We start from the raw sequence: 26,211 nt of genomic DNA on the forward strand, positions 1-26,211 counted from the left end.
AAAACCCAAACTAAAATTCGAATCATCCCGCCTGCCCGCGCCGTCCCGAGCTCACTGCTCGATCTCCCACCTCTTTCACTGCAGGCGGGCCCGGCTCATAAGTAATCCCACCCGTCGGCGACCTACCCAACCGGCAGGCTCTCTCGCACGCTCATCCACCTGGCAGCTGGCCCCCACGCGCCGTCCGAAATCGGGCGCTCCCGCTGCCCCCAATCTTTTGGGTTTCGCTTTCCCACCTCCTCCCCCTCCTCCCTCCCCTGTTTTCACATCTCGCCAATCCGATTCGATTCGACTCGATTTCAAAACCCCCCGGAGCTCTCACGCTTCCCCCAAGCCCCTCATCTCCCAAACCCTAGTGACTAGCGAGAGCAGCAGCAGCTGCCGCGCAGCCCTCGCCATGGCGCCGAGCTCTCCGTCCTCCGCCGCGCCCACGCGCGCCTCCGGGCGGAAGCGCGCCGCCAAGGCCGAGGAGATCCATCGGAACCAGGAGGAAGAGGAGGAGGTCGCGGCGGCGTCCTCCGCCAAGCGCCGCCGCGGAGCGTCCTCCGGGAAGAAGCCCAAGCCGCCGCCCAAGCAGGCCAAGACGGCCAAGGCGGGGAGGAAGAAGAAGGCGGAGGCGGAGAGGGCGGAGCCCGTGGAGGACGACGTGTGCGCCGAGGAGCCGGACGAGGAGGAGATGGCCATGGGCGAGGAGGAGGCGGCGGCCGAGGCCGAGGAGCAGGAGGCGGCCGCGGCCGCCGCGGGGTCGCCGGGGAAGAAGAGGGTGGCGCAGCCCAGGAAAAGGGGCACCGCCGCCGCCGGGGACCACGAGCCGGAGTTCGTCGGCGAGCCCGTCCCCGCGGCCGAGGCCCGCGCCAACTGGCCCAAGCGCTACGACCGCAGCGCCGCCGCCAGGAGGTACATCTCCCTCCCTACTCTGCTTTGCTTTTCATTAGGTCCCAGATGTTCGTTTCCTCTTGTGCTGAACAGTGTTCCCCGTCTTTTTGTTGATTTGTTGCGCGTGTAGGCCGGAGGAGGACGAGGAGGTCAAGGCCAGGTGTCACTACCGGAGCGCCAAGGTGGACAACATCGTCTACACCCTTGGCGACGATGTCTATGTCAAGGTCATTGTTCACCGCTTTCATTTCTTTCCTTTCTCGCTGTGCTGCTGTTGCTGCTGCTGCGTTTGTGTGTTCGTGACGGAAGCAAGGGTTGTTTGATTTCTGTTGTCAATTCCCAGTGGTGCGATGCGATGGTGTGTGTTTAGCAAGCAGTACATGGTGTGTATGTATGTACAAAATCCTCTGCTTTGTTACTGGTTAGCTTGCAGTTTTGGTTGGCGTTATTCTTGGTTTTAGATTAATGTTGCTTAGCTTGCAGTTCAATCTTTCCCTTTTTTTCTCAAAGAAAGAGGAATTCATGGGGAACATTTGGTGGTACTAGGAGAGGTAGAATATTCATACGACCGCTGACCAATGTAGCAAAGAATAGTAGCAAAGAATAGTGATTCCTATCATCCTATTCAGAATTTCAACCATATGGTACTATTGGTTTGTTGGAAAAGGGTCCGCTTAACTACCCTGAACAATCCACTTTGTTGGCTAGCCCCTTGAACAAAATTTTGACTTAATTTACTTTCCAAACTAATACATTTGGTCCTATCTACCGCTCAATGAGGACATTCAGGGTAGCATTTTAACAGGCTGCAAGCCAATCAACCAGGAAAGGCACAAGCTGTTCCTATGTAAACTGAGTGCTCCACATGTTTCTTTTAAACTGTAAATGTTGCTTAACCTTGAGTGTCACTCATTGTTATTGTTTTGCCTTTGTTTATGCTGTGCTTGTGCCTTTGTGATAAAGTAAAATATTGATTGGTTTTAAAAGTCATGGTCTTCACTTCTGGCTGAGGACACGGTTCGTATTGAGCATGTGGTTATTTTTGTCTTTGGGAAGGAAGTATTTGTTATAAAAAATTTGATTCCTACTGATGTTTAGCATGCAGTATATGCTATTGGTACATTAAATGGGTACTCGTTTGTACAAAATCCTCTGGTCTGTGCTTTCTATTGAGTTGCATGCACCAACCTTTTCAACTCAAAAGCTTAAGTTAATGGGGAGAGGTCGGCAATTTACTTATACTCCAATACTTTCCTTGTTGAGTGGCTTGCGGTTCCACTTGCATGGAGTAGTAGTTCTTGTTTGTTTTGTTTCTGTTGAAGTATAAGTAATTGCGCCCCTTTACCAACTAGCCTAGGCATTTGGGTTGAACTGGCTGGTGCATGCAACTCAATATGGTATCAATGTCAGAGGCATTGAGTTTGAATCCTGGTGAGGCCATTTAGATAAAATAATTGTAGACGACTTCCATTTTCATGTTTGATGCCTAATGGAGCCATGTGAGGGGGAGTGTTGAAGCATAAGTGAATTGCCCATCTTTCCACACCAGCTTAGGCCTTTTGTTGAGCTGGTTGGTGCGTGCAACTTAATATTTCAATCTATTCTAAGCTTCAAGCATGCAAAGCTTTATTTTGATATAGCAAAAATTCAAGATAATGTAACTAAATGCATATGGCGAATTCATTTGGAAGTTTTCCATTGCGTGCAATATTTGCTTCAGGCACAACAAATAAATACTAGCCTGGAATCTTCAATCTTGTGATAATTATTAGGTGTTGTTAGGTTGCTGATGAAAGCTGTATTCTTTTGACTTTTAAGGTTAACTATTCAGCATTTTTAGTGGCACTAACTGTTCTAACATAAGCTGAATCCTATGAATGATGTTTTCTTTAAATAACAAAATAATATCCTGTGTCTAACACTCTAACTTGCATTGGTCAGGGCTTGCTTACATCACAGTGATCTACGAGATTACATGGAGTTATCAGTTTCTTATTTGGCTGTGTATGATGCATAAGTGTAGTTTATTGCTTGATTTCTATCTTGATAAAAGTTCTACGAGTTTTAACTGAATGTTGACATTGCTTACGCATTGACCAAGAATTTCTGGAAATAAAGTTTTCTGTACATTGCTTATGCATTGACTATATACAACTGGATAGTTTGCTCTCGTTGTCATGTTCCCTAATTTGTTGCTGACCTTACATTTTTCTCCTTTCTCCAACCACAGGCTGAAGAAAACGAGGCTGATTATATTGGTCGCATTACTGAATTTTTCGAGGGGACTGACCGCTGTCAATATTTTACTTGCCGTTGGTTCTTCCGTCCTGAGGACACGGTTCGTATTGAGCTTTCGTTATTTTTTCTGTGTATCACAAGGCATGATCTAACTGAGTCCTATCTTTTCGCAGGTTATCAATTCCTTGGTGTGCATAGATGTTGATGGGAAGAAGCATGACCCCAGACGTGTTTTTCTTTCTGAGGAAAAGAATGACAATGTGCTTGATTGCATTATATCAAAGGTCAAGATAGTCCATGTTGATCCAAATGTAAGCTTTCTTGTCCAGAGCTCTTTTATCTTGTTGTGCGCATAACATTTCTCACTAAAATTGTTTCTTTGCCTTAGATGGATCCGAAAGCCAAGGCTCAGCTAATAGAGCATTGTGACTTGTACTATGACATGTCTTACTCCGTAGCATATTCTACATTTGCTAATATCCCATCAGGTAATTGCTCCTATATCTTTGTTCTCTTGTTGCTTGCATGTGTGCAAATTGCTTGTTTTGCCAACTTAGTGCTACAATAATACTTGCCGAATAAGAATTTTTATCCAATGTGCAATTGTATCTATTTCTGTAAAACTGATCTAGACAATCTACAATGACAAATATATCAAAAGCTAATGTAATTTTTGGCACAAACCCTTTCTTTGTTTCTCAACTAGAAAATGGGGCATCAGGCAGTGAAACTGCTTCTGGTATTTCTTCCGATGATATGGATTTGGAGACATCATCTGGTGCGCCAGTGAGAACAGCAACCCTACTTGATCTATATTCTGGCTGTGGGGGCATGTCCACTGGACTTTGCTTGGGTGCAGCACTTGCAGGCCTGAAACTTGAAACGGTAATTTCCTACCTTGTCCTCTGATGGGATGGAATATGTCCATGACCTCAGAACTAATTCTATTCTTCTGGCTACTGTTGCAGCGATGGGCTGTTGACCTCAACAGCTATGCATGCCAGAGTTTAAAGTACAATCATCCACAAACTGAGGTATAGGCAGTAAACTGAAACTTGGTTTCCATTTGTTATGTACAGCTGCTGCTACAATGTGTCTTTGGGTCTTTGAATGTAGGTTCGGAATGAGAAAGCCGACGAGTTTCTTGCTCTTCTTAAGGAATGGGCAGTTCTTTGTGACAAATATGTCCACAAAGATGTGGGTTCGGATTCAGCAGGCTCAGAGGATCAAGAGGATGATGGCAGCCCTCTTGATAAGGATGAATTCGTTGTAGAGAAGCTTATTGGGATATGTTATGGTGGCAGTGGCAGAGAAAATGGCCTCTATTTTAAGGTATATATGTGTTATTTTTATTTCTTTATGCTGTTTGCTTGGATTTCTGAAAAATGGCCTGCAGTTTTTAAGAATTCCCAAGAAAAAGAAGTCTAATTTCTATGGGAATCTGGAAAAAGTCCAGCATTTCAAAAAAAGAGATATTTTTGTATGTATTTTCTGTAATACTGAATTTTTGCAGGTCCAATGGGCAGGATATGGTCCTGAAGAAGATACATGGGAGCCCATTGATAACCTCAGGTTAGTATATGATAATATCATCTTATCATCTGCCTTGTTGCCTGGTATTTATTTGCCAGTCCTAATCCTTGTTTCATAAACCAGTGACTGCCCACTGAAAATTAAAGAATTTGTACAAGAAGGGTACAGGAGAAAAATTTTGCCATTGCCTGTGAGTATTTATTTGGTCTTGATTTTCCTAATGTTTAGCTCCACACTTATGTTTGGTGATTACATCTACATTCTCTAATGTTTTGAAAGGGTGATGTTGATGTCATTTGTGGAGGTCCACCATGCCAAGGGATAAGTGGGTTTAACCGTTTCAGGAATCGTAATGAGCCCCTTAAAGATGAAAAAAACAAGCAAATGGTGACTTTCATGGATATTGTGGCATACTTGAAGCCCAAGTATGTTCTTATGGAAAATGTTGTGGACATACTAAAATTTGCTGATGGCTACCTAGGAAGATATGCTTTGAGCTGCCTGGTCGCAATGAACTACCAAGCACGGCTTGGAATGATGGTGGCTGGCTGTTATGGTCTGCCACAATTCCGGATGCGTGTGTTTCTTTGGGGTGCTCTTTCATCCATGGTCTGTTCTGTTGCTTGCTGCTTTACATGTTTGTTAGAATTCTTTAGGTTTCATGAATATTCAGCTGTGTTTGTCAATGCAGGTTCTCCCAAAGTACCCTCTTCCTACGCATGATGTTGTTGTGCGTGGAGGGGCTCCTAATGCTTTTTCTGTAAGTACAGTCACAGATTTGTCATAGAATATGTGTGAGTTAGTGTCTGATTTGATTTTGTTTGCAGCAAAGCATTGTTGCATATGATGAAACTCAAAGGCCTTCCTTAAAAAAGGCCTTGCTTCTTGGCGATGCTATTTCAGACTTACCACAGGCAAGTCCTTTTGCAAGTTCATACATTGTGCAATTTGTACATGCAATCTTATTTTGTTTGTGCAGGTTGAGAATTATCAGCCTCATGATGTAATGGAATATACTTCTTCCCCCAAGACAGAATTCCAGCGCTATATTCGACTTGGTCGTAAAGGTAAGGTCCAATGTACTCTACTGGTTGACCTTGTGGACTATGAGATGAATGGGTTACTTTTGTGAAGAATCTTGTGCAAGTAGCTCAATTGCCAAAACTAAAAATGCATTCAGTGCTGATGTTTAGCTTTCTTTGTGCTGAGTTTTAGTTCACCTTGTTTAATGTTCCAGACATGTTGGATTGGTCCTTTGGGGAGGAGGCTGGTCCAGATGAAGGCAAACTGTTGGATCACCAGCCCTTACGGCTGAATAATGATGATTATGAGCGTGTTAAACAGATTCCTGTTAAGAAGGTTTGCTGCTGAACAATGCTATTTTTTTATGTTCCCTCCTTTCAACATCATTAATCCTTATAACTACTTTCCGGCATAGGGAGCCAATTTCCGAGACCTCAAGGGTGTAAAGGTTGGAGCAAACAACATAGTTGAGTGGGATCCAGAAATTGAACGTGTGTACCTGTCGTCTGGGAAACCACTGGTATGTGTTCTTTTGTGCAGCCCTCTTTAGAATGTTAATGCATCACACAAATTTTGTCTTACATATAATGAACTATTATAAATCCTTGTGGATAGGTTCCGGATTATGCGATGTCATTCATCAAGGGGAGGTCACCTAAGTAAGTGGTGAATTGACTCTGTTTTCTTTCTCCACATAAAAAAAGGAAACTAGTAGTTGTCCTTACAAATGATTTTGTAGGCCATTTGGGCGCCTGTGGTGGGATGAGACAGTTCCTACTGTCGTGACCAGAGCAGAACCGCATAACCAGGTCAGCTTCCGCAAAACTACCCATGTGAATCTTTGCAATTGTTCTGTTTACTGTTATTGTTGTCTGCAAGTAACCCTGATTGAACATGGTGTCTACAGATTATATTGCATCCGACTCAGGCAAGAGTTCTTACAGTCCGGGAGAACGCGAGATTGCAGGGCTTCCCTGATTACTACCGATTGTTTGGCCCGATCAAGGAAAAGTAAGTTCCTCTTAACAGTTTGTACCTAAGCAATTTACTCTTGAAAACAGCGTGCAATAAGCCATTTGTTCAGCCAGTTACAGCACTCAATATCCTTAATTCTGAATGTGTGCTTTGATTGTAATAGGTACATTCAAGTCGGCAACGCAGTGGCTGTCCCTGTTGCCCGAGCACTGGGCTACTGTCTGGGGCAAGCGTTCCTGGGCGAATCAGAGGGGAGTCAGCCGCTGTATGAGCTGCCTGCAAGCTTCACCTCTGTGGCACGTGTGGCACAGGTGGGGGCTTCGTCTGTCAGCACTCCTGCAGGGGAGGTGGTTGAGCAGTAAAAAGAAAGCAAAACTGAGCAAGGCAAGGCCAGGGCCAACCCTCATTGGGTTCGATCTGGGTCTGTCCAGGACCATGTTACTAATAATGTTATGTTGTCATTGTTCTGGTTCTTAGATTGGATGAATGTAGCCATGGGTGGCACTCGAGCTTGAGTGCTTGTTGTACTGTATGGTGAGGTTGCAAAACATTCATTAGCCTAGTTGTAGCTTGTAGGAGACCCTTCTCATGTCTTCTCAATTTAGCAATCTGATGATTTGATGCTTTGCATCGTGTATGTGTATTTGGAGAAATAATTAATTCTTATTGTTCGATGGAAGAGAAACAACTGATGTGCTTAATTGTGTTAAATGCAAGTAATTTTTCATCTATTCTAGTTGTGTAGGGGCTGAAATAAGTCGTTGAATGCTTTTGAGCTGAATCAACTTGTCTAATCTTGTATTCTTTGCATTCATTCTTGTATAGCTAGCTGCTTTCTCTCTCTCTACATGCAAAGGTGCGTGGGTTTTATTTGGAGTGGTAGCTAAAAATGGGAGATGGCTGCAGGGAGGTGGGGGTGATGGTTGGATGGTGCCACGGAAGGTGCGCCTGATGCCTTCTTCCCTCATCCTCTGTTGCCCCCGATCCGCCTACGACCCCTTTCTCCTTCTCCCTCCTCCCTAATCACCTGCATGGGAAAGGAAAAGGTACATGAATTCATGATTCAATCTGTTTCTCTGTTTCACCTTGTTTTGCGATTCATTTGGAGTTCTTCATTGAACATTAATCGCTAGAGCCAATGAATTTCCATATATCTTTTATTGTTCATACGCTAACTTGTTCTACTTTGTATATTTATCAATGTAACGCCCATAACGACACGGAACACTATAATGATTGTTACTCTTACCTATGTTCATCTTTTTGCATATATCCATTAGAAATCATTGTCTGTATTATGCATTTATATTGTCAGTATAGCCCAATGGTTAATTTCAGGAACACACATGTACAGTCTGATTAAATAAAAGTGTAACCATTTCTCTTGTAATGTTGCGGCAGTTCCTTTTTCTTCTTTAGCCCACAACAAATTCGAGATGCAGTGCAATAATGTTACACTTCTTGCCGGCCATCGATTTGTGACATTTATCTCAATTTCGCCTTTCAGGGTGTCGCAGCACAACTAAGAGCTAAAACTCTTAGCTATTAAATATAATATATACATAAATATAGCCCCTTTAGGATCAAGGGGGTGGAGTTCTCTCCATTTGCAGGATAGAGCTCCATCCTCGGTCTGTGAAAAGAAATCAATAGATGGCCTCCGCTCCACAGTCGTCGCCATCGTCGGGCAACTCAACGCAGTCGCCGCCGCCCTCCCCATCGCCACCGCCGCCCTCGCCACCACCCTCACAAGCATCAATCTCACCGCCAAAGGTCGAATCATCCTCATTTCCGGCGGCCAAGTTATCACCCCCGCCGCCAGCACCAAGAAAAAGCGGTGGGTCTGGGAATGGTGGGGAGACTAGCTATAGTAGCTCCAAAGATGGAAAGAAGTCGTCATCGTCGCCGTCTGCGCCGGATCATGTGGGCGCTGTGATCACCGGCGTGGTGCTTGGAGTGGTGGGTTTCGCCCTGTTGATGGCCATCGTGGCGTGCCTGTGCTGCTCGAGGAAGAAGAAGAAACGTCCACCCCCAATGAACATGCCCTTCTACACCGACGAGAAAGGTGACGAGTACAATCGATGATGGCATAATATTGTTATTATCTTTGCTTATACGACTAAAATAATTGTTGACGCGTGTGCAGGCAACGTGTACTACCCGAACGCTGGTCTGCCGCCGATGTGGCAGCAGTATGGCAGCAACGGCAGCATCGCTCCTCCGCCGGGGTGGCACCAGCACGGCGGTGGGAACCCACTGTCCCAGTCGCCGGGCTCGATGGCGGCGCCCCTGAGCGGTGAGATCTACTCGTCGGGTCCCCACGGCCCTGCCCTCCCGCCGCCCTCGCCGAACGTGGCGCTGGGCTTCTCCAAGAGCTCCTTCTCGTACGAGGAGCTGGCGGCGGCGACATCGGGTTTCTCGGCGGCGAACATGCTGGGCCAAGGCGGGTTCGGGTACGTGCACAAGGGCGTGCTCGCCGGCAGCGGGAAGGAGGTGGCGGTGAAGCAGCTCAAGTCCGGCAGCGGGCAGGGCGAGCGCGAGTTCCAGGCGGAGGTGGAGATCATCAGCCGCGTCCACCACCGCCACCTCGTCTCCCTCGTCGGCTACTGCATCGCCGGCAACCAGCGCATGCTCGTCTACGAGTTCGTGCCCAACAACACGCTGGAGCACCACCTGTACAGCAAGCAGGGCCCCGTCATGGACTGGCCCACCCGCATGAAGATCGCGCTGGGCTCCGCCAAGGGCCTCGCCTACCTCCACGAGGACTGCCACCCCCGGATCATCCACCGCGACATCAAGGCCTCCAACATCCTCCTGGACGCCAACTTCGAGGCCATGGTCGCCGACTTCGGGCTCGCCAAGCTCACCACGGACACCAACACGCACGTGTCCACGCGCGTGATGGGCACCTTCGGCTACCTCGCGCCGGAGTACGCGTCCAGCGGGAAGCTCACGGACCGGTCCGACGTCTTCTCCTTCGGCGTCATGCTGCTGGAGCTCCTCACGGGGCGGCGGCCCATCGACACCGCCAACTACATGGAGGACAGCCTCGTGGACTGGGCGCGGCCGCTGCTCGCCGCCGCGCTGGCGGGGGAGGCCGGGTTCGAGGAGCTTGTCGACGCGCGGCTCGGCGGCGAGTACTCGGCGGTGGAGGTGGAGCGCATGGCGGCGTGCGCCGCGGCGAGCACGCGGCACTCGGCCAAGCGCCGGCCCAAGATGAGCCAGATCGTGCGCGCGCTCGAGGGCGACGCGTCGCTCGACGACCTGCACCAGGACGGCGTGAAGCCAGGGCAGAGCATGCTATTCTCCGCCGGTGGATCCGAGAACATCTCCCGGCTCCGGCAGCTCGCCTTCGACAGCGGCGAGCACGACGACTACACCACGGACTACAGCACCGACTCCTCCGCCGCCACCGCCGGCCGACCACCTCGCAGGCCATGATCGTCTATCCACTTACTACAACACTACTTATATGTATACATATATACATATATATTAATATATATGTACTGTACTTACTAGATCAATTGGGTAAAACCGTAAAAGAGAGAGGGAGGAGATCCATGCATGCATGGAAGAGGGACGGGAGCAAGCGATGATCTTGGGATGAGGAGATTGCTGGAATTGATGTTGTTGCTGGGCCTGCTATACATGCATTCTACTGGATCGATGGTTTTATGTATGCAGGAGCAACTCCTCAGATCACCCTTTTCCATCCATCTGGTGAACTAGTAAATGCACATACATATACCAGAAAAAAAATTCCCGAGCTCCCAGGAGGCCCCCCACACGCGCACGTCGCAAGACACAAGTCACGCGATTTTTCACGCGAAATATGCACGTGCGCGGTTCGTGGGATTCGAACCCACAACCTGCAGCCTCGCGCGTAGCTTACTTGCCATCCCACCTACACACCACATCTAAGTATGTATGGGATGCTATCCTTTTGTATTAACTCGTGGGGGACCCTTTTATCCCGGTTGGAAACACCAACCGGGATAAAAGACCCCATTTTATCCCGGTTGGTATTACAAACCAGGATAAAAGGGTTCGAGAATTTAATCCTCTTCCAGTCACCTTCCAGTCACCTCGTTGGGGACCTTTTTATCCCGGTTTGAAACACCAACCGGGATAAATGACCCCCTTTTATCCCGGTTGGTATTACAAACCGGGATAAAAGGCTCCTGACCCTTTTATCCCGGTTGGTGTTACCAACCGGGATAAAAGGGGGGGTCTTTTATCCCGGTTGGTGTTTCAAACTGGGATAAAAGGCCTCTCAGAGTCTTTTTTTCCCACTAGCCTTTGCAACTGGGATGAAAGGTCCCGGTTGGTGAGCCCCCCACCAGTGACCGAGTTTTAGTCCCGGTTGGTGAACCTTTTGTCCCGGGCCAACTTTAAACCGGGACAAAAGGGGGCGCATGGAAAGCCAATTCTCTACTAGTGGGATCAGAGGCACGACCAACCAAGTTGTAAAGGGTAGATTTCAACAGCGTTATTCAATCTCTTGCATGCCATACCATGTTCCCTACGTGTAGCTTCGATTAACCTTAATTTCTTCCTTTGGAATAAAGACAAAGAACAAACTCATACAAACACCACCCACGCTATATGCAATTACGTGCGCTCCTTATCACACTGTTGATACCAAATTTTGGAAATATGCTCTGAAAGGAAGGAACCGGCCGATGATGAAAAAATGACGAAATCTCCTAAACAAGGCTATTTGCAAGCTGGCCGTAGAAATCAGGAACGTGTGCATGAAAAAGCAAGGAAGCTAGAAGATTAAAAGAAGGAAATCAATGCACACACATACACGACAAGAGTTCTAATTTGTTTGGCATCCAAGGGAAGCGCACGGACGAGAGGTTGTCTTATAGAATAAAATATTCTGGAGATAGAGTTGGTTAGGGATAAGCTTGATTAGAGATAGAGTTGGATTAGTTAGAGATAGAGTTTTGATTAGAAAAGATTGTGTATGTGACTTGGCTTGTACGTGATTAGAGTCTTTGCTATGTAACGTCAAAGGCCATCCGCCCTATAAATATAAAGGGTCGTGGCCATTGTAAATCATCCAACGATCAATAGAACATATTTACCTTTACACATCTACCTTTCAGCTTCACGCCATTGCTCTAGGAGTAGGAGTAATGTAGCTTCTCGACAAGTTCCTTCTAGCAAGCTGGGCTGCATCGACTTCGATCTCCGGCAGCTGCAAGTTCCCGTCATTAGGTGTACTAGACTTTAACTACCGGGCGCATCATTTTGGTTTCGTCTAGTTTCATCTACCAATTATAGAGTATCTTGGATCTTTGACTTACGACGCATTGCTTTTGTCTCGATCTACGGTATTCACCAGTTATCCTGCCTTGATTAAGCTTGCATCGGTTGACATTTATCTGTTCTATCATCTTGCCGTCTAGTTTGCTTTAATTAGCTCTAGATCGTATCATTGTAGACGATAGGTCACTTAATAGCCTGTTGCATCTTAATCTTGGTTATCCCTCGAGTGCTGTTGGAATTGAGTTCCATTGTGATTGGATTCATCGGTTGGCGGGGTTTAAATTGATGTCCTGCTGAGTGTTTCTAGGCTGCAACTACCGGGCGCATCGCTGTGGTTTCACCTAGAGATATTGGTAGCGATGTTAGTTTGAATCTCATTGGCTCGTGGCTCTAGCTATGGTGGAGCGAGAGCTCAACGACACTCTATTTCCTATCGGCTTTCTAGTCGATGGTTTTTGCTATTTTAGGGTGAATCGGCTTGGAAAGCGGACGAGACACCCACGTCATCAAGATACTGAAATCGGCTTCATAGCTGATACATATATTCACCATGCTTTATTTTGCTGCATCATTATTACCACTGGTGCCAGGATCACATCGGCCAGATTGGCCAGTTGCCTCGGACTTCAAAGGATTATTTTCCCCTTGTCAGTTGAATGATCAAACTGACTGGCACGTCCGCGCACACCACGCGCGCCGATCTACAAGACCTGCACCGGAGTGAAGCAAATCTCCTGTGTTAGCGCGCGGAGATTGTATCCTGATTTTCGCGTCAACACACTTTTGACACGCTTGGTGGAACCGATCAAACTATAATCTTGATCTTAATGTTGGAAGCCGATAAGATATGTCTATCGGCTACATGCTATTGAGGTGGATTTAGTGCCAAGCTAATTATGGAGGCGTAACGATGGAAAAGGAAATTCATTGCCAGCAAACATATTCGTTTCAGATTACAAGGGACTAACAGCTATTAAAATATTCAGGACGCTTGCATGCAAAATACGTGGCCGGGTTGACATCAGCTAGAGTTGTTTTCCTCGGGAGTGAAATCTCTGACGTCAAAAGAAAAAGAGGCCTGACAGAAAAGAAGCTGCTTGGAGGGGAATCTTAGGCCTGCAAGAAATAAATAAGTTAATCAAAATTCATTTGGAAAGAGGAAAGTGGGACTGTAACTGGTGATGCTTCGTCGGCTGTTTCTTTTCTATGGTACGATGGGCAGCCGATAGAGGATATCAGCCGATAGAGGATATACAAGCTGGAGGCTGACACCATACTGCACGCTTACCATTGGCTGATGCGTCATGCTCGGCATCAACGACGCGCCAATTATCCTGCTTGCGTTCGTATCGCCGTGGCCGCGGTGCGCCTGGCGAACTTCAAGCAGCCAGCACACAAGGACGGTAGGACCCGGTTGATACTTTCATGATGACTGAGGATCAGTTATGGGCATATAGTGACCGATGGAGTTTTTTTTTCATTATCAGCCAGTTCAAAGGAATCAAGCATCGGCTGGTCACATAGTAGCCGATGGAGTCTTTTTTCATTATCGGTCAGTTCAAAGAAAGCAAGCATCAGCTGGCCATATAATTTTTTAATTGCCGATGGAAAGAGCCGATGGAATATATGTTTTTTAAAGAAAGCAAGCGTCGGCAAGCATAGTAGCCGATGGAAATTTTTTTTCAGCCGATGGGATTTTTTTTTTCAGCCGATGGAATTGTTTTACTAATAGTGCTACTTGCCATATTATTCTAAATGGATCATGGGAGAGATGGTACAGTACAATAGGTGCGATGACGAGAGGATTCTGGAAATCTGGCTGAAATGGGACTTGCTTCATCGGCAGCAGGAATCCTGGTGCTGATATGATAGAAAGCTCTTCCGGCCGATGAGTGGTTCCGGCAAGTAGGGAAAATAAATTCTTCCACACAGAAGCGTCGAGGTCTTGTTAGTATTATTATATCGGCTATTAATTTTGAAGCATGAAACATTCATACTTCAAAATTACGGGGTCTATGCGTGGGGTCTATGCGTTGACAACAAAAGCTTGTTGGTTACTACCACCAAGTTTTGGTGTCCACAGACTGATCAACTGCCAACGAGTTCATCGGTCAGAGTGGGATCAAGGCATCAAGCTGATGGGGCTAGGAGTCGATGTGGCTTTGAATATTGCAATCAGACGTCATTGGCTTTAAAGACAAGCATCAGACTTCTATAATTAGTTTCGGAACATGAAGCCTTCGTACTCCAAAACTGGGGTGGGGGGGGGGGTTGTCCGTGTTGACACCGAATTTTGGAAATATGCTCTGAAAGGAAGGAATTGGCCGATGATCCAAAAAATAAAGAAATCTCCTAAATAAGGCTATTTGCGAGCTGGTCGTAGAAATCAAGAACGTGTGCATGAAAAAGCAAGGAAGCTAGAAGATTAAAAGAAGGAAATCAACGCACACATATACACGGCAAGAGTTCCAATTTATTTGGCATCCAAGGGAAGCGCATGTATGAGAGTTCCAATTTGCTTTAATTAGCTCTAGATCGTATCATCGTAGACGATAGATCACTTAATAGCCTGTTGCATCTTAATCTTAGTTATCCCTCGAGTGCTGTTGGAATTGAGTTCCATTGTGATTGGATTCATCGGCTAACGGGGTTTAAATTGATGGCCTGCTGAGTGTTTCTAGGCTGCAACTACTGGACGCATCCCTATGATTTCCCCTAGAGATATTGGTAGCGATCTTAGTTTGAATCTCATTGGCTTGTGGCTCTGGCTATGGTGGAGCGAGAGCTCGACGACGCTCTATTTCCTATCAGCTTTCTAGCCAATGGTTTTTGCTATTTTATGGTGAATCGGCTTGGATAACCGATGAGACACCCACACTCATCAAGATACTGGAATCAGCTTCATAGCCGATACATTTATTCACCATGTTTTATTTTGCTACATCATTATTACCACTGGTGCCAGGATCACATCGGCCTGATCGGCCAGTTGCCTCGGACTTCAAAGGATTATTTTCACCTTGTCAGTTGAATGGTCAAACTGACTGGCACGCTCACGTACACCACGCGCGCCGATCTACAGGACCTGCACCGAAGTGAAGCAAATCTCCCAGGCCTTTCGTGTGTTAGCGTGCGGAGATCGCATCCTGATTTTCGCATCAACACACTTTACACACACCAATAATGAAAAACCAGGTACTAGATTTGTGAGAGGATTAGTGCTCGATCTAGGTTGGTGGTACTCCTTATAGCTTGGTGGCTCTCTTGACTAGCTAGCCTTGATCTAGTTTTTCTTTTTGGGAAAGTCTTGATCAAGTTTTTGGTAAGCTTGTCCTTTGTTAATTGGATTGAGTTCTGGTTGATTAGATCATAGATTTGAGAGAGGATTAATCACACTACTATTAAAACTATTTTCAGAGGCGTGGTCGAAGGCAGAAATTGACGATTGGTTCATGTGATTTCATGCAAAATATGTGCGTGTGTAGTCTATAGGACTCTAACCCAGGACCTCTCACAAGTGGCTTGAAACTGCAACCCTCCTGCCAACTTCTCGGACGGATTGCCATATGAGCCGCCTGTGAAGATGTTAGGAAATTATCTAAACATATTATTTTTATAGTGGTTTGTATATTGTTGAACATATATATTACTGGGATGTGGAGAGCTTGTTATAACCAGGTTGTTAAAGACTTAAGAATAGCCATTAAAGTGTTAATGATGAAATTTGGATGATAAGAAGGTATTATGGGCCAAAGTCAACTTTGGGTCAAATTTGATCAAAAATGCAAATTTGAGATTCAAAATTGAAGAAATTCGACAAAAATATGAAGTCAAGTCTTGAAGGTATTTAGATTTCAAAGGAATCAAATTGAAATTCAAATTCAAGTCATAAGCATCTCAAATTCATAGTCAAAGATGGATTGAGTTGGAAGTTACTGTTCATGTTTGAAAATACAAGTCTGAAATTAGTAACGATCGGTCAACTTTGGATTGAAATTCTGCAAGAATTTTCATTGAATCTGGGAGATGTTTTGGAGCACAAGTGGACTCTGATCTATAGTGAATCTATTGGACATGTTGTTGGCTAGAGAAAATAAAGAATCCATATTTAAATGGATTCAAAGTTTGAAAGTAGTGCAGTTTCAGCTCAGTTGCTAAAATCGAGTTAAGTCTGAAAACAGTGTGGAGTATGCCACTTTGAAATTTAGTTCTGGAGAATTTTTCATTTACACTCTGAAAAACTTTGGATCCCAAGCGAACTATGATGATCAGTAAACACCCTGAGGATGTTTTTGGACAAGGAGCTCAAAGTTGGAATCCTTCACTGTCAGTTTAACTGATGAAACTGAAAGACTATCACTATTCAGTCCTAAGGACAGTGAAAAAGGGCAAACTTTAGCTTGAGATATTGGAAGAAATTTTATGTAAGAGTTGGGCTTTCATATGCAAAATGAAACTCCTATCATATGGTTAACAAGATCCAGTAGTTGTTGAGCAATAAAAATTGAGTTTGAATGGTTGAAATGGAGATCAAAGTTGACACCTCGGGCTGTCGGGTGGTGTCTGATGAAATTGAATGAAAGGGGGGGGGGTGATTCATTTCTGATAGAGCCGAACCCTAGCTCAAGTTTGAGGCAAAAATTCAAGGTGATGGAGTGCTCTTTTGATCTTGATGCAAATCAATCAAATGTAGAACACATGAGCCTCTACAACTTTGTTTATAAGAAATCCGGGAGCTTGAATTGCAAATTGGGCTCAAATTGAAGTTGAAGTTTGGGTAATTGGGGGAAAGAAAAAGGGAAGAATAGGGTCGGCCGGTGCTACACAGCTGTTCGCCATTGATGTCAAGAGCGGCGCCACCGTGCCACGCGCTAGCAGAAGCTTGCGACATGAGAGCGAGCAAGTAGGCAGGAGGTGGCGCTCGAGAAGATGGTAACTTTTCGTATAAATTACCGCCGGCGTATACTTTTCATTGTGCTCCTCTGCTTTTTCACCGCCCCAGCCGCTGTTATGCTCCGCCGCCACCCCACCACCGCCAGCCAATCCACCTTGCCAAGAACCACCACCTTGAGCTCCTGAGCCCGTCCCATCAGTTGTTGTCCAGTCCCATCCACCACAGCTACCTACCCGCTACATTCTTCTCCAGTGCCGGTCGCCGCTCGGTCTGGTAAGAGCCACTGTGGAGGGGTAGGGTGCCAGAGTTTCGGAAGTTGTCCAAGGTCTTGGGGTGGTCAAGCTTAAGCTAAGGATGGTGTAGACCTTGCTTGTTGGCTTGGGGCTCCGCCGGGTTGGCTGGAACGCTTGCGCCGCCGTGCACCGTGCTTCGGCCATGGCTGCCGCCATGGAAGGGCTTGCTCCGGCCATGGTTAGCTCGGGTGGAGGGGTGCGCTACACTGCTTAGGCTGTAGTAGAGCTGCCAGGGCTGCTTGTTGCCTTAGTGCTGCCGCCGGCAAGCTGTGCGTTGCCGTCCGTTTAGTGCCGCCGCGCCGCCGTCTTCCTTTCGCCGTTTGCCGTGGCCGTCCACCCAACCATCCCAAGAACACCATCAGAAGGTGCGGAAGGTTGTCGCAAGTCTAGTAGGGGTGTTCTCGTCGCCGGGAACCTCGCCATCGGCGAGCTGCCGCGCATAACTGCCGGCCGGTCCTTGGTCAAGGCCGGGCTTCGGTCTGTTGACCCAGGGCCCCCGTGTTAGCGTGTGGGGGTAGGCCGGGGTTGAGTAAGAAAAGTCCAGTAGGGGCTTTTCGGGTTAATGTTGGTTTTAGATTTAGAAAATAGATTTAAATTCTGGTTTTCATATTTAATTTTTTATAATTTATAGAATCATCCAAATTTAGTGAAACCAATGTGATTAGGTGTATTTTATTTTCCTTTATGCATTAAAAATTCTTAAACCCTAGGATAAAATAATAAAAATTAATTATTTATTAATGCCTTTGATTAAGGTATCTAAATAAATACTTAATTTTATGGAATGAATAAAATTCTGAAGAATGCTTTATTATTCACAAATATTCATTAATCCATAGGATTTACATTTTTTAGATTAGAAATTAATTATAATCCTTTTCTAAATAAAGAAAATTTTTAAGTTAGGTAGTTAAGCGAAATTTAATTTGTGGGTTAATCTTTATGGGTAGATTAGTGTTGGCCTGTAACTTTATCATGAAGATAAGTTGTATAGTCTTTTGCTTTAAATTTTTTTGCATTTCTAACTATGGCATGCATCATATCGTAGGAACAGAAGCCCCAGAAGTGGAATTCTTGGAATTCTCTAAAGAGCCTTAGGAATTCGAAGAGGTTGTTGAATTGGTCCCGCGTGTGGAAGGATCTTCAGAGGATACTAACTTTTTGTGAATCAAGGCAAGCCAGCCTATCTACTTTCAGAAATTATTAATCACGAGTCCAACTATTGGTTATTTCTTATGTATGCATTAAGTCTAGGAGTTGATTGCAACCTACTCTTGTGCATGATTCCACCTTGTTTGTAGGACATCTTTGCCACCTGTTCAATTAATTAGTAAAACATCCTATGCTTAGCAATGTTTAGATACCTTTAAAGTAACTTTGTTACTCAACCCTAAAGGTAAATTTGTCATACATGTTAATCAAAGAAAATACCCTGGAATTTTAAAAAGTTGTGGACAGAAGCTAGAAATGGTAGTTCTATTTACTAAAGTTTAATTTAGCTAAGGACCGTTCGTTATTTTAACCAGTGATCAAGTGATATTACCTGGTTGCTTATTGCCATTGGGAACCAGCAAGCTCGGTAGGTTAGTTGCCTCTCTGATTGGAAATATTCTTTCCCATGCTTGTCGTGTTGGAGAATGGCAGGGGCGTAGCCTGAAACTCACATGGAGTTTGGCTCAACGGCTACCGGCTCGCATGTCAAACCGGCGGGGCGGACAATGATCTGTTCATCATCCGCAACCTACCACTCTTCTTGGCCGACTCGGCACGAGCCTGGCTGGAACATATCCCTTCGGGACGGATCCGCTGCTGGAACGACCTGAAGGAGATATTTATAGGAAACTTCCAGGGCACGTACACGCGCCCCGGCAACTCCTGGGATCTCCGGAGTTGTCTCCAGGGATCGGACGAGTCCCTCCGGGACTACATCCAACGCTTCTCTAGGAAGCGCACTGAGCTCTCCAACGTCGCGGATGCCGACATCATAGGGGCCTTCTTAGCGGGAACCTCCTGCCGACCCCTCGTCCACGAGCTAGGGCGCCGAGGCCCGCGAACCACGGAGGAGCTCCTCAACATTGCCACCAGCTACGCCTCGGGCGAGGAGGCCGTTGGAGCGATCTTCGACCGCTCCAAAGGCAAGGAAAAGCGGGAGGAGGATGCTAACGAGGGCACCTCCAACCGCCAGCAGAAGAAGAAAGGCAAGCAGCGGCACGAGGCCCCCCTTGTAGCTGCTGTCGAGCGCAAGCAAGGATAGCCGCCCCCCGGAGAGCACTCCTGGCTTCTTCGACAAGTTGCTCGAGGGACCGTGCCCAAACCACGAGTTCCCCGCGAAACACGCCTACAAGGACTGCAACCTTATGAAGAGGTACTTCGTAGGCAACCCAGTGAAGGGTGACCGGAAGCGGAAGCCCGATGAGGAGAAGAAGGGCGACGAAGAGAAGGAAGACGACTTCCCCAAGGTGGACGGCTGCTTCATGATCTTTGGCGGCCCGACGGCGTACGACTCCAAGCGCCGTCAGAAGCTGGAGCGCCGAGAGGTCTACGCGGCCGAGCCGGCAACGCCGGCCTTCCTCGACTGGTCGGGATCGGCCATCACCTTCGATCGGTCCGACCACCCAGGACGCGTCCGGCATCCAGGACGCTACCCCCTCGTCGTCGACCCCATTGTCGGCACGACGCGCCTCACCAAGGTGCTCATGGATGGAGGCAGCGGCCTCAACATCCTCTACGCCGAGACCCTCGATGCTATGGGGATTGACCGCTCCCGCCTCCGCCCTAGCAAGGTGCCGTTCCACGGTGTCGTGCCGGGAAAACAGGCGATGCCTCTCGGGCAAATCGACTTGCCCGTCACTTTCGGGACCCCTTCCAACTACAGGAAGGAGGTCCTCACCTTTGAGGTGGTGGGGTTCCACGGAACCTATCACGCCATCTTGGGGTGACCATGCTATGCGAAGTTCATTGCCATCCCCAACTACACCTACCTCAAGCTCAAGCTGCCGGGGCCCAACGAGGTCATCACCGTCGGCACGTCTTTCCAAAAGGCGTACGAGTGCGACGTGGAATGCTGCGAATACGCAGCAGCCATCACCTTCACAAGGGATCTCGCGGTCCAGCTCGCGGAGGGCGCTGAGGACCGGCCCGACTCCAAGTAGTCGGCCACCTCCTTCGAGGCCACTGAAGGCGTCAAGGAGGTCCTCCTCGACCCCAGCAGCTCCGACGGCAAGACCGTGCGGATCGGCGCTACCCTATCTCCCAAATAGGAAAGCGCGCTCGTCGGCTTCCTCCGCGCGAACAGCGACGTCTTCGCGTGGAAGCCCTCGGACATGCCCGGCATTTCGAGAGAAGTCGCCAAGCACTCCTTGAACATCAAGGACGGCTCCAAGCCAGTGAAGCAAGGACTACGCCGCTTCGACGAGGAGAGGCACAAGGCCATCGGCGAGGAGCTCCAGAAGCTTTTGACGGCCGGATTCATCAAGGAAGTGTACCACCCCGAATGGCTAGCTAACCCTGTTCTTGTACAAAAAAAGAATGGGAAATGGAGGATGTGTGTTGATTATACCGGCCTCAACAAGGCGTGCCCAAAGGATCCGTTTCCTTTGCCACGCATAGATCAGATAGTCGACTCGACTGCCGGGTGCGAAACCCTTAGCTTCCTTGACGCGTATTCCGACTACCATCAGATCGCGATGAAAGAATCCGACCAGCTCGCTACCTCTTTCATCACCCCCTTCGGCCCCTACTGCTATGTTAAGATGCCATTCGGCCTCAAAAACGCGGGGGCTACGTTCCAGCGATGCATGCTGAAATGTTTTGGGGACCTCATCGGGCGGACCGTTGAGGCTTACGTTGACGATATCGTAGTCAAATCCAAAAGGAGAGACCAACTCGTCCCTGACCTTGAACTAGCCTTCGAAAGGCTGAGGGATAAGCTGTTGGGATACGAGGTAGGCTACACTAGCGCAAAACAAAATTTTCTACCGTGTAAACCAGGAAAACTGCCGTATAAGGATCACGGGATTACCACTCGACGCACTACTGGTGCGGAAGATGTAGATTCGCGTCGATGCAGCGAAGTGGATCAGCGTAGTTGTACGTAGTCGATCACGTCGACGTCCAGCAGCTCCTTAGCAGCTCGTCCACATGCAACAAGATCTCCCTCGTGCCGCGGCTCGTCGTCGGCTCGTCGGCGGCTCGTCGTGGCTCGTCGGCGGCTCGTCCAAGTGCTGCAGGCGCAACACCTCCAAGGTATCCACACGTGTAGGGAGGAAGCGTCACAATCCAGACTGCTAGATCCGCGAGTTGCAACAGGCGAGGGCGTGGGAGGCGCGGCAGATGTGTTTCGCCAAAAGGTGTAAACCCTAGGGCGCTCCCACCCCTCTATTTATAGAGGTTCCTAACGGGCCTCTGGGTCCGAGGCCCATTAGTACTTCTAAACCTAATCCAACTCGGATCACATCCGAATTGGGCTTCCAGCCCCTTAAGTGTGTGACCCTATGGGTTTGGATACGTATAGACATGGCCCGAGTATTTCTACTCGGCCCAATAGTCGGTAGCGGCCTCTAGCAAGACGTGCCAACTCCTATACGCACACGAAGATCATATCAGACGAACCATCACAACATAATATACATGCTATTCCCTTTGCCTCACGATATTTGGTCTAGCTTCAAGCCGACCGCTCTTTCTCGATCCTGTGATTCGGAATCCCTTTGTAGGTTAACTCTTAACCGTACATAGCATGGCCATGCATTTTCGGATCCGATCACTCGAGGGGCCCAGAGATATCACTCTCAATCAGAGAGGGGCAAATACCATCTTGATTGACCATGTCTCATAGCATGCTTCTTAACAAACCCGAAAGCTATCTTTATAACTACCCTGTTACGGCGTAGCGAATACATGTGACAATCTCAGGTCTAAGGACAAAGCGTATATGTTGTTTAAAGAGAGAACTACCTCTCATGTTGGGTCAGTCCTAGCACATGTCTCCACATGTGCCCACATTATTAGTTCAACATCTCCATGTCCATGACTTGTGAAACATAGTCATCAACTAATACATGTGCTAGTCTAATATTCATGTGTGTCCTCACATGAACTCCGACTAGGGACAACTTTACAATAACCATACAAGTAAAGAGTTTCACACACAATTCACATAATTGCAAATCAATTCAAGTAGCCTTTAATGGATATTCAAGGAACACAATATAAATCATGGATACAAATGGAATATCATCATCTCTATGATTGCCTCTAGGGCATACCTCCAACATAAGCGTATTAAGCTCAATCCCGAAAAATGCGTTTTGGGAGTTCCAAGGGGCATGCTACTAGGCTTCATCATCTCCGTGCGCGGCATCGAAGCCAATCCGGAGAAGATAGTGGCCATCAGCGACATGGGGCCAATCCGAAACATAAAGGGAGTCCAGCGCGTCACGGGATGCTTAGCGGCCCTGAGCCGCTTCATCTCGCGCCTTGGCGAACGGGGGCTTCCTCTCTATCGACTTCTAAAGAAGACCGACCGCTTTGAATGGACCGACGAGGCCCAGGAGGCACTTGACCGACTCAAGGACCTCCTAACGAAGGCCCCGATCCTGGTCCCACCGACCGACGGCGAGCCCCTCCTGCTGTACATCGCGGCGACCACCCAGGTGGTTAGCGCGACCTTAGTGGTGGAACGAGAAGAGGAGGGACACGCTCTCAAGGTGCAACGCCCGGTGTACTTCGTCAGTGAAGTCTTGTCCGAGTCCAAGGCGCGCTACCCGCAGATCCAGAAGCTCATCTATGCCGTCCTCATCACGAAGAGGAAGCTGCGCCACTACTTCAACTCCCACCCGGTAACGGTTGTTTCGTCGTTCCCACTAGGCGAAGTGATCCGGAACCAGGACGCTCATGGACCAGGGCATCACCTCCGCCCCCCGCATCGCCATCAAGTCCCAGGTACTCGCCAATTTCGTAGCAGAGTGGACGGAGATCCAAACGCCATCGGCGCCAGAGAAGCAGGAGTACTGGACAATGTACTTCGATGGGTCGTTGATGAGGGCCTGTGCCGGAGCAGGCCTCGTCTTTGTCTCTCCTCTAGGCGTACGCATCAGGTACATGATCCGCCTCCATTTTCTTGTGTCCAACAATGTCACCGAGTATGAGGCCCTTCTCAACGGGCTTCGCATCGCCATCGAGCTAGGCATCCATCGGCTAGACATCCGGGGTGACTCCCAACTAGTCGTCGAACAAGTCATAAAGGAGTGGAGCTGCCACGACCCCAAGATGGCAGCCTACTGCAACAAGGTCCGCAAGCTTGAAGACATGTTCGACGGGCTGGAGCTCAATCGTGTCGCTAGGCGCTTCAACGAAGCCGCCGACGAGCTGGCGAAGGAAGCATCCGGCCGAATGCCCGTCCCCGACGGCTTCTTCGTCAGCGACCAGTTCAAGCCTTCAATCCGTTACCAAGAACCGGCGAGGGTCGGCGAAGCGCCTCCAGCTCCGGGCTCGGGTCCCGACCTAGGGGAGGTCGGCAGCGTGCCACCTGTCCCAGGCCCGGGTGCCAGCCTCGACAGGGTCGGCACCGCTTCGCCTGACTCGGCCCAGGAAGCCGACCCCTCTAGCCCCATGGTCATGGAAATATCCTATATCAGCTATACATCCTCCTTGCATTTATGCCGGAGACGTCGCCAGTGCTATGGGCTTCGCGGCAGACCCTGCGGTGGGGCCTGACCCCCTAACCGACTGGAGAGCCCCATACCTCGATTACCTCATCTGCGACACGCTCTCGGCGAACAAAATGGAGGCCCGTAGGATTGCGCGTCGCGCCAAATCCTTCGGCATTATCGATCAGGAGCTCTACAAGAGAAGCCACACCGGCATCCTCCAGCGCTGCATCCCGATCGAACAGGGAAAGGCACTGATCCAGGACATCCACGCCGGAGCCTGCGGCCACCACACTGCACCAAGAACCCTCGTTGGTAGCGCCTTCCGACAAGGTTTCTACTCGCCGATGGCAGTCGCCGATGCCACCCAAGTAGTCCGCACCTGTGAGGGCTGCCAGTTCTTTGCACGCCAAACCCATCTGCCCACGCAGGCGCTCCAGACCATCCCCATCACGTGGCCATTCATGGTCTGGGGGCTGGATCTCGTCGGGCCCTTCAAGAAAGCGCCTGGGGGCTTCACCCACCTACTTGTCGCCGTCGACAAGTTCTCTAAGTGGATCGAAGCAAGACCGGTCGCGCAAATCAAATCCGAGCAGGCGGTACAGTTCTTCACCGACATCATCCATCGCTTGGGAATCCCCAACTCCATCATCACCGACAACGGCATGCAGTTCACTGATCCAGGAAATCCACGTCGGAGCCTGCGGCCACCACGCTGCGCCAAGAACCCTCGTTGGTAACGCCTTCCGGCAAGGTTTCTACTGGCCGACGGCGGTCGCCGACGCCACCCAAGTAGTCCGCACCTGTGAGGGCTGCCAGTTCTTTGCGCGCCAAACCCATCTGCCCGCGCAGGCGCTCCAGACCATCCCCATCACGTGGTCGTTCGTGGTCTGGGGGCTGGATCTCGTCGGGCCCTTCAAGAAAGCGCTCGGGGGCTTCACCCACCTACTTGTCACCGTCGACAAGTTCTCTAAGTGGATCAAAGCAAGACCGGTCGCGCAAATCAAATCCGAGCAAGCGGTACAGTTCTTCACCGACATCATCCATCGCTTCGGAATCCCCAACTCCATCATCACCGACAACGGCATGCAGTTCACTGGGAAGAAATTTCTCCAGTTCTGCGACGACCACCACATCCGGGTAGACTGGTCGGCTGTGGCACACCCCCGCACGAACAGGCAGGTTGAGCAAGCCAACGGCATGATACTCCAGGGTCTCAAGCCACGGATCTTCGACCGCCTCAAAAAGTTTGGCGGACGGTGGGTCGCTGAGCTTCCCGCAGTCCTTTGGAGCTTGAGGACAACCCCCAGTCGGGCGACTAGCTTCACCCCGTTCTTCATGGTCTACGGGTCCGAGGCCATCCTGCCCACCGACCTGGAATACGGATCGCCGAGGGTCAGGGTGTACGACGAACAAGGGAACCAGGCATCGCTCGAAGATGCACAAGATCAGCTCGATGAGGCGCGCAATGTGGCCCTGCTGCACTCGGCCAAATACCAGCAGGCCCTACGACGTTACCACAGCCGCAAGGTGCAAGGCCGAGCCTTCAACGTTGGCGACCTGGTGCTCCGCCTCGTCCAGGTCAACAGGGGTCGGCACAAGCTGACTCCCCCGTGGGAAGGTCCTTTCATCATCGCGCAAGTACTACGACTGGGCACCTACAAGCTAGCGACCCCCGACGGGCAGATCTTCGGCAATGCTTGGAACATAGAACAGCTAAGGCATTTCTACCACTAGTTTTTCATTTCCAAGTTCTGTACATAAACTTTTCTGTAAATTCGAAGATTCCTTTTTACGGAAAAAGGAATTTCAAGCCAGTTCTGTTCAAGCTTTTTTCATCGAGCTTAGGGATATCCGACCCTGGCTTCGCTCCAGGGCCGCATATCCCTCGGGGGCTATCAGGGGCTCCGGCTCAAGCCACTTGGCACCATCTAAAAAACATTTTTTCCTTCCGAGCTGATCCTCCCTCTGATCTTTCGGATATGAAAAGGAGAGAGCGCACGGACGGCGTTCAGGCAAGACTGATCGGACTGCGAAAAACCTACGCCCCAGCGGCTATGGTGCCTTTCGCCCATCAACGCTTACTGACATGCCCGACAACGCGCTCTAAACTTTCCAAGTCAGGAAATGCGAAAGAGGATCGGAAACTTTTTTATGACAAGTTATGGAAAAGGCCCCCATGGCCGTTACAAAACGAGTTTGGAACTAACGTATTTACAACTTGGGCGCCAGCCCGATACAGTTAGCTCGCCGGGGGATCTTCGGGAGGGACGGCCTCATCCTCCAAGAGCTTCGCCAAGGCCTCCACCGGGTTGAACACCGGCGCGTCGATCTCATCCAGCTCGGCCTCGGAGTAGCCGGCAGCGTATCCTCCGCTCATCCCGGCGAAGTTGATGCCAGAGTAATGGGAGCCGAAGACCCCGAAGGCTCGCCGCACGCCGGTGTGAAG

At 48.8% G+C, this 26,211-nt stretch overlaps 2 protein-coding genes across 2 annotated transcripts; both read left to right on the forward strand.

Annotated features, from left to right (window-relative positions):
- Nucleotides 1-263: 263 nt before the first annotated feature.
- On the forward strand, nt 264-7,346 carry LOC117838497 (DNA (cytosine-5)-methyltransferase 3). Its single transcript, XM_034718544.2, has 20 exons — nt 264-897; nt 1,007-1,103; nt 3,107-3,214; nt 3,288-3,425; nt 3,503-3,602; nt 3,821-3,999; nt 4,083-4,148; nt 4,231-4,446; nt 4,628-4,686; nt 4,771-4,837; nt 4,927-5,256; nt 5,339-5,407; nt 5,475-5,561; nt 5,627-5,714; nt 5,885-6,006; nt 6,086-6,190; nt 6,286-6,329; nt 6,410-6,479; nt 6,578-6,681; nt 6,809-7,346. The coding sequence occupies exons 1-20, from the start codon at nt 398-400 to the stop codon at nt 7,005-7,007; spliced, it is 2,748 nt and encodes a 915-aa protein (XP_034574435.1). The 5' UTR covers nt 264-397; the 3' UTR covers nt 7,008-7,346.
- A 952-nt stretch (nt 7,347-8,298) lies between these two features.
- Nucleotides 8,299-10,086, forward strand: LOC117835563 (putative proline-rich receptor-like protein kinase PERK6). The gene is made up of 2 exons (XM_034714919.1): nt 8,299-8,710; nt 8,792-10,086. Exons 1-2 carry the CDS (start codon nt 8,299-8,301, stop codon nt 10,084-10,086), a joined length of 1,707 nt encoding a protein of 568 aa, XP_034570810.1.
- Nucleotides 10,087-26,211: the final 16,125 nt, after the last annotated feature.

The sequence above is a fragment of the Setaria viridis genome, chromosome 9, assembly GCF_005286985.2.
Source record: "Setaria viridis chromosome 9, Setaria_viridis_v4.0, whole genome shotgun sequence".
NCBI classification, from domain to species: domain Eukaryota; kingdom Viridiplantae; phylum Streptophyta; class Magnoliopsida; order Poales; family Poaceae; genus Setaria; species Setaria viridis.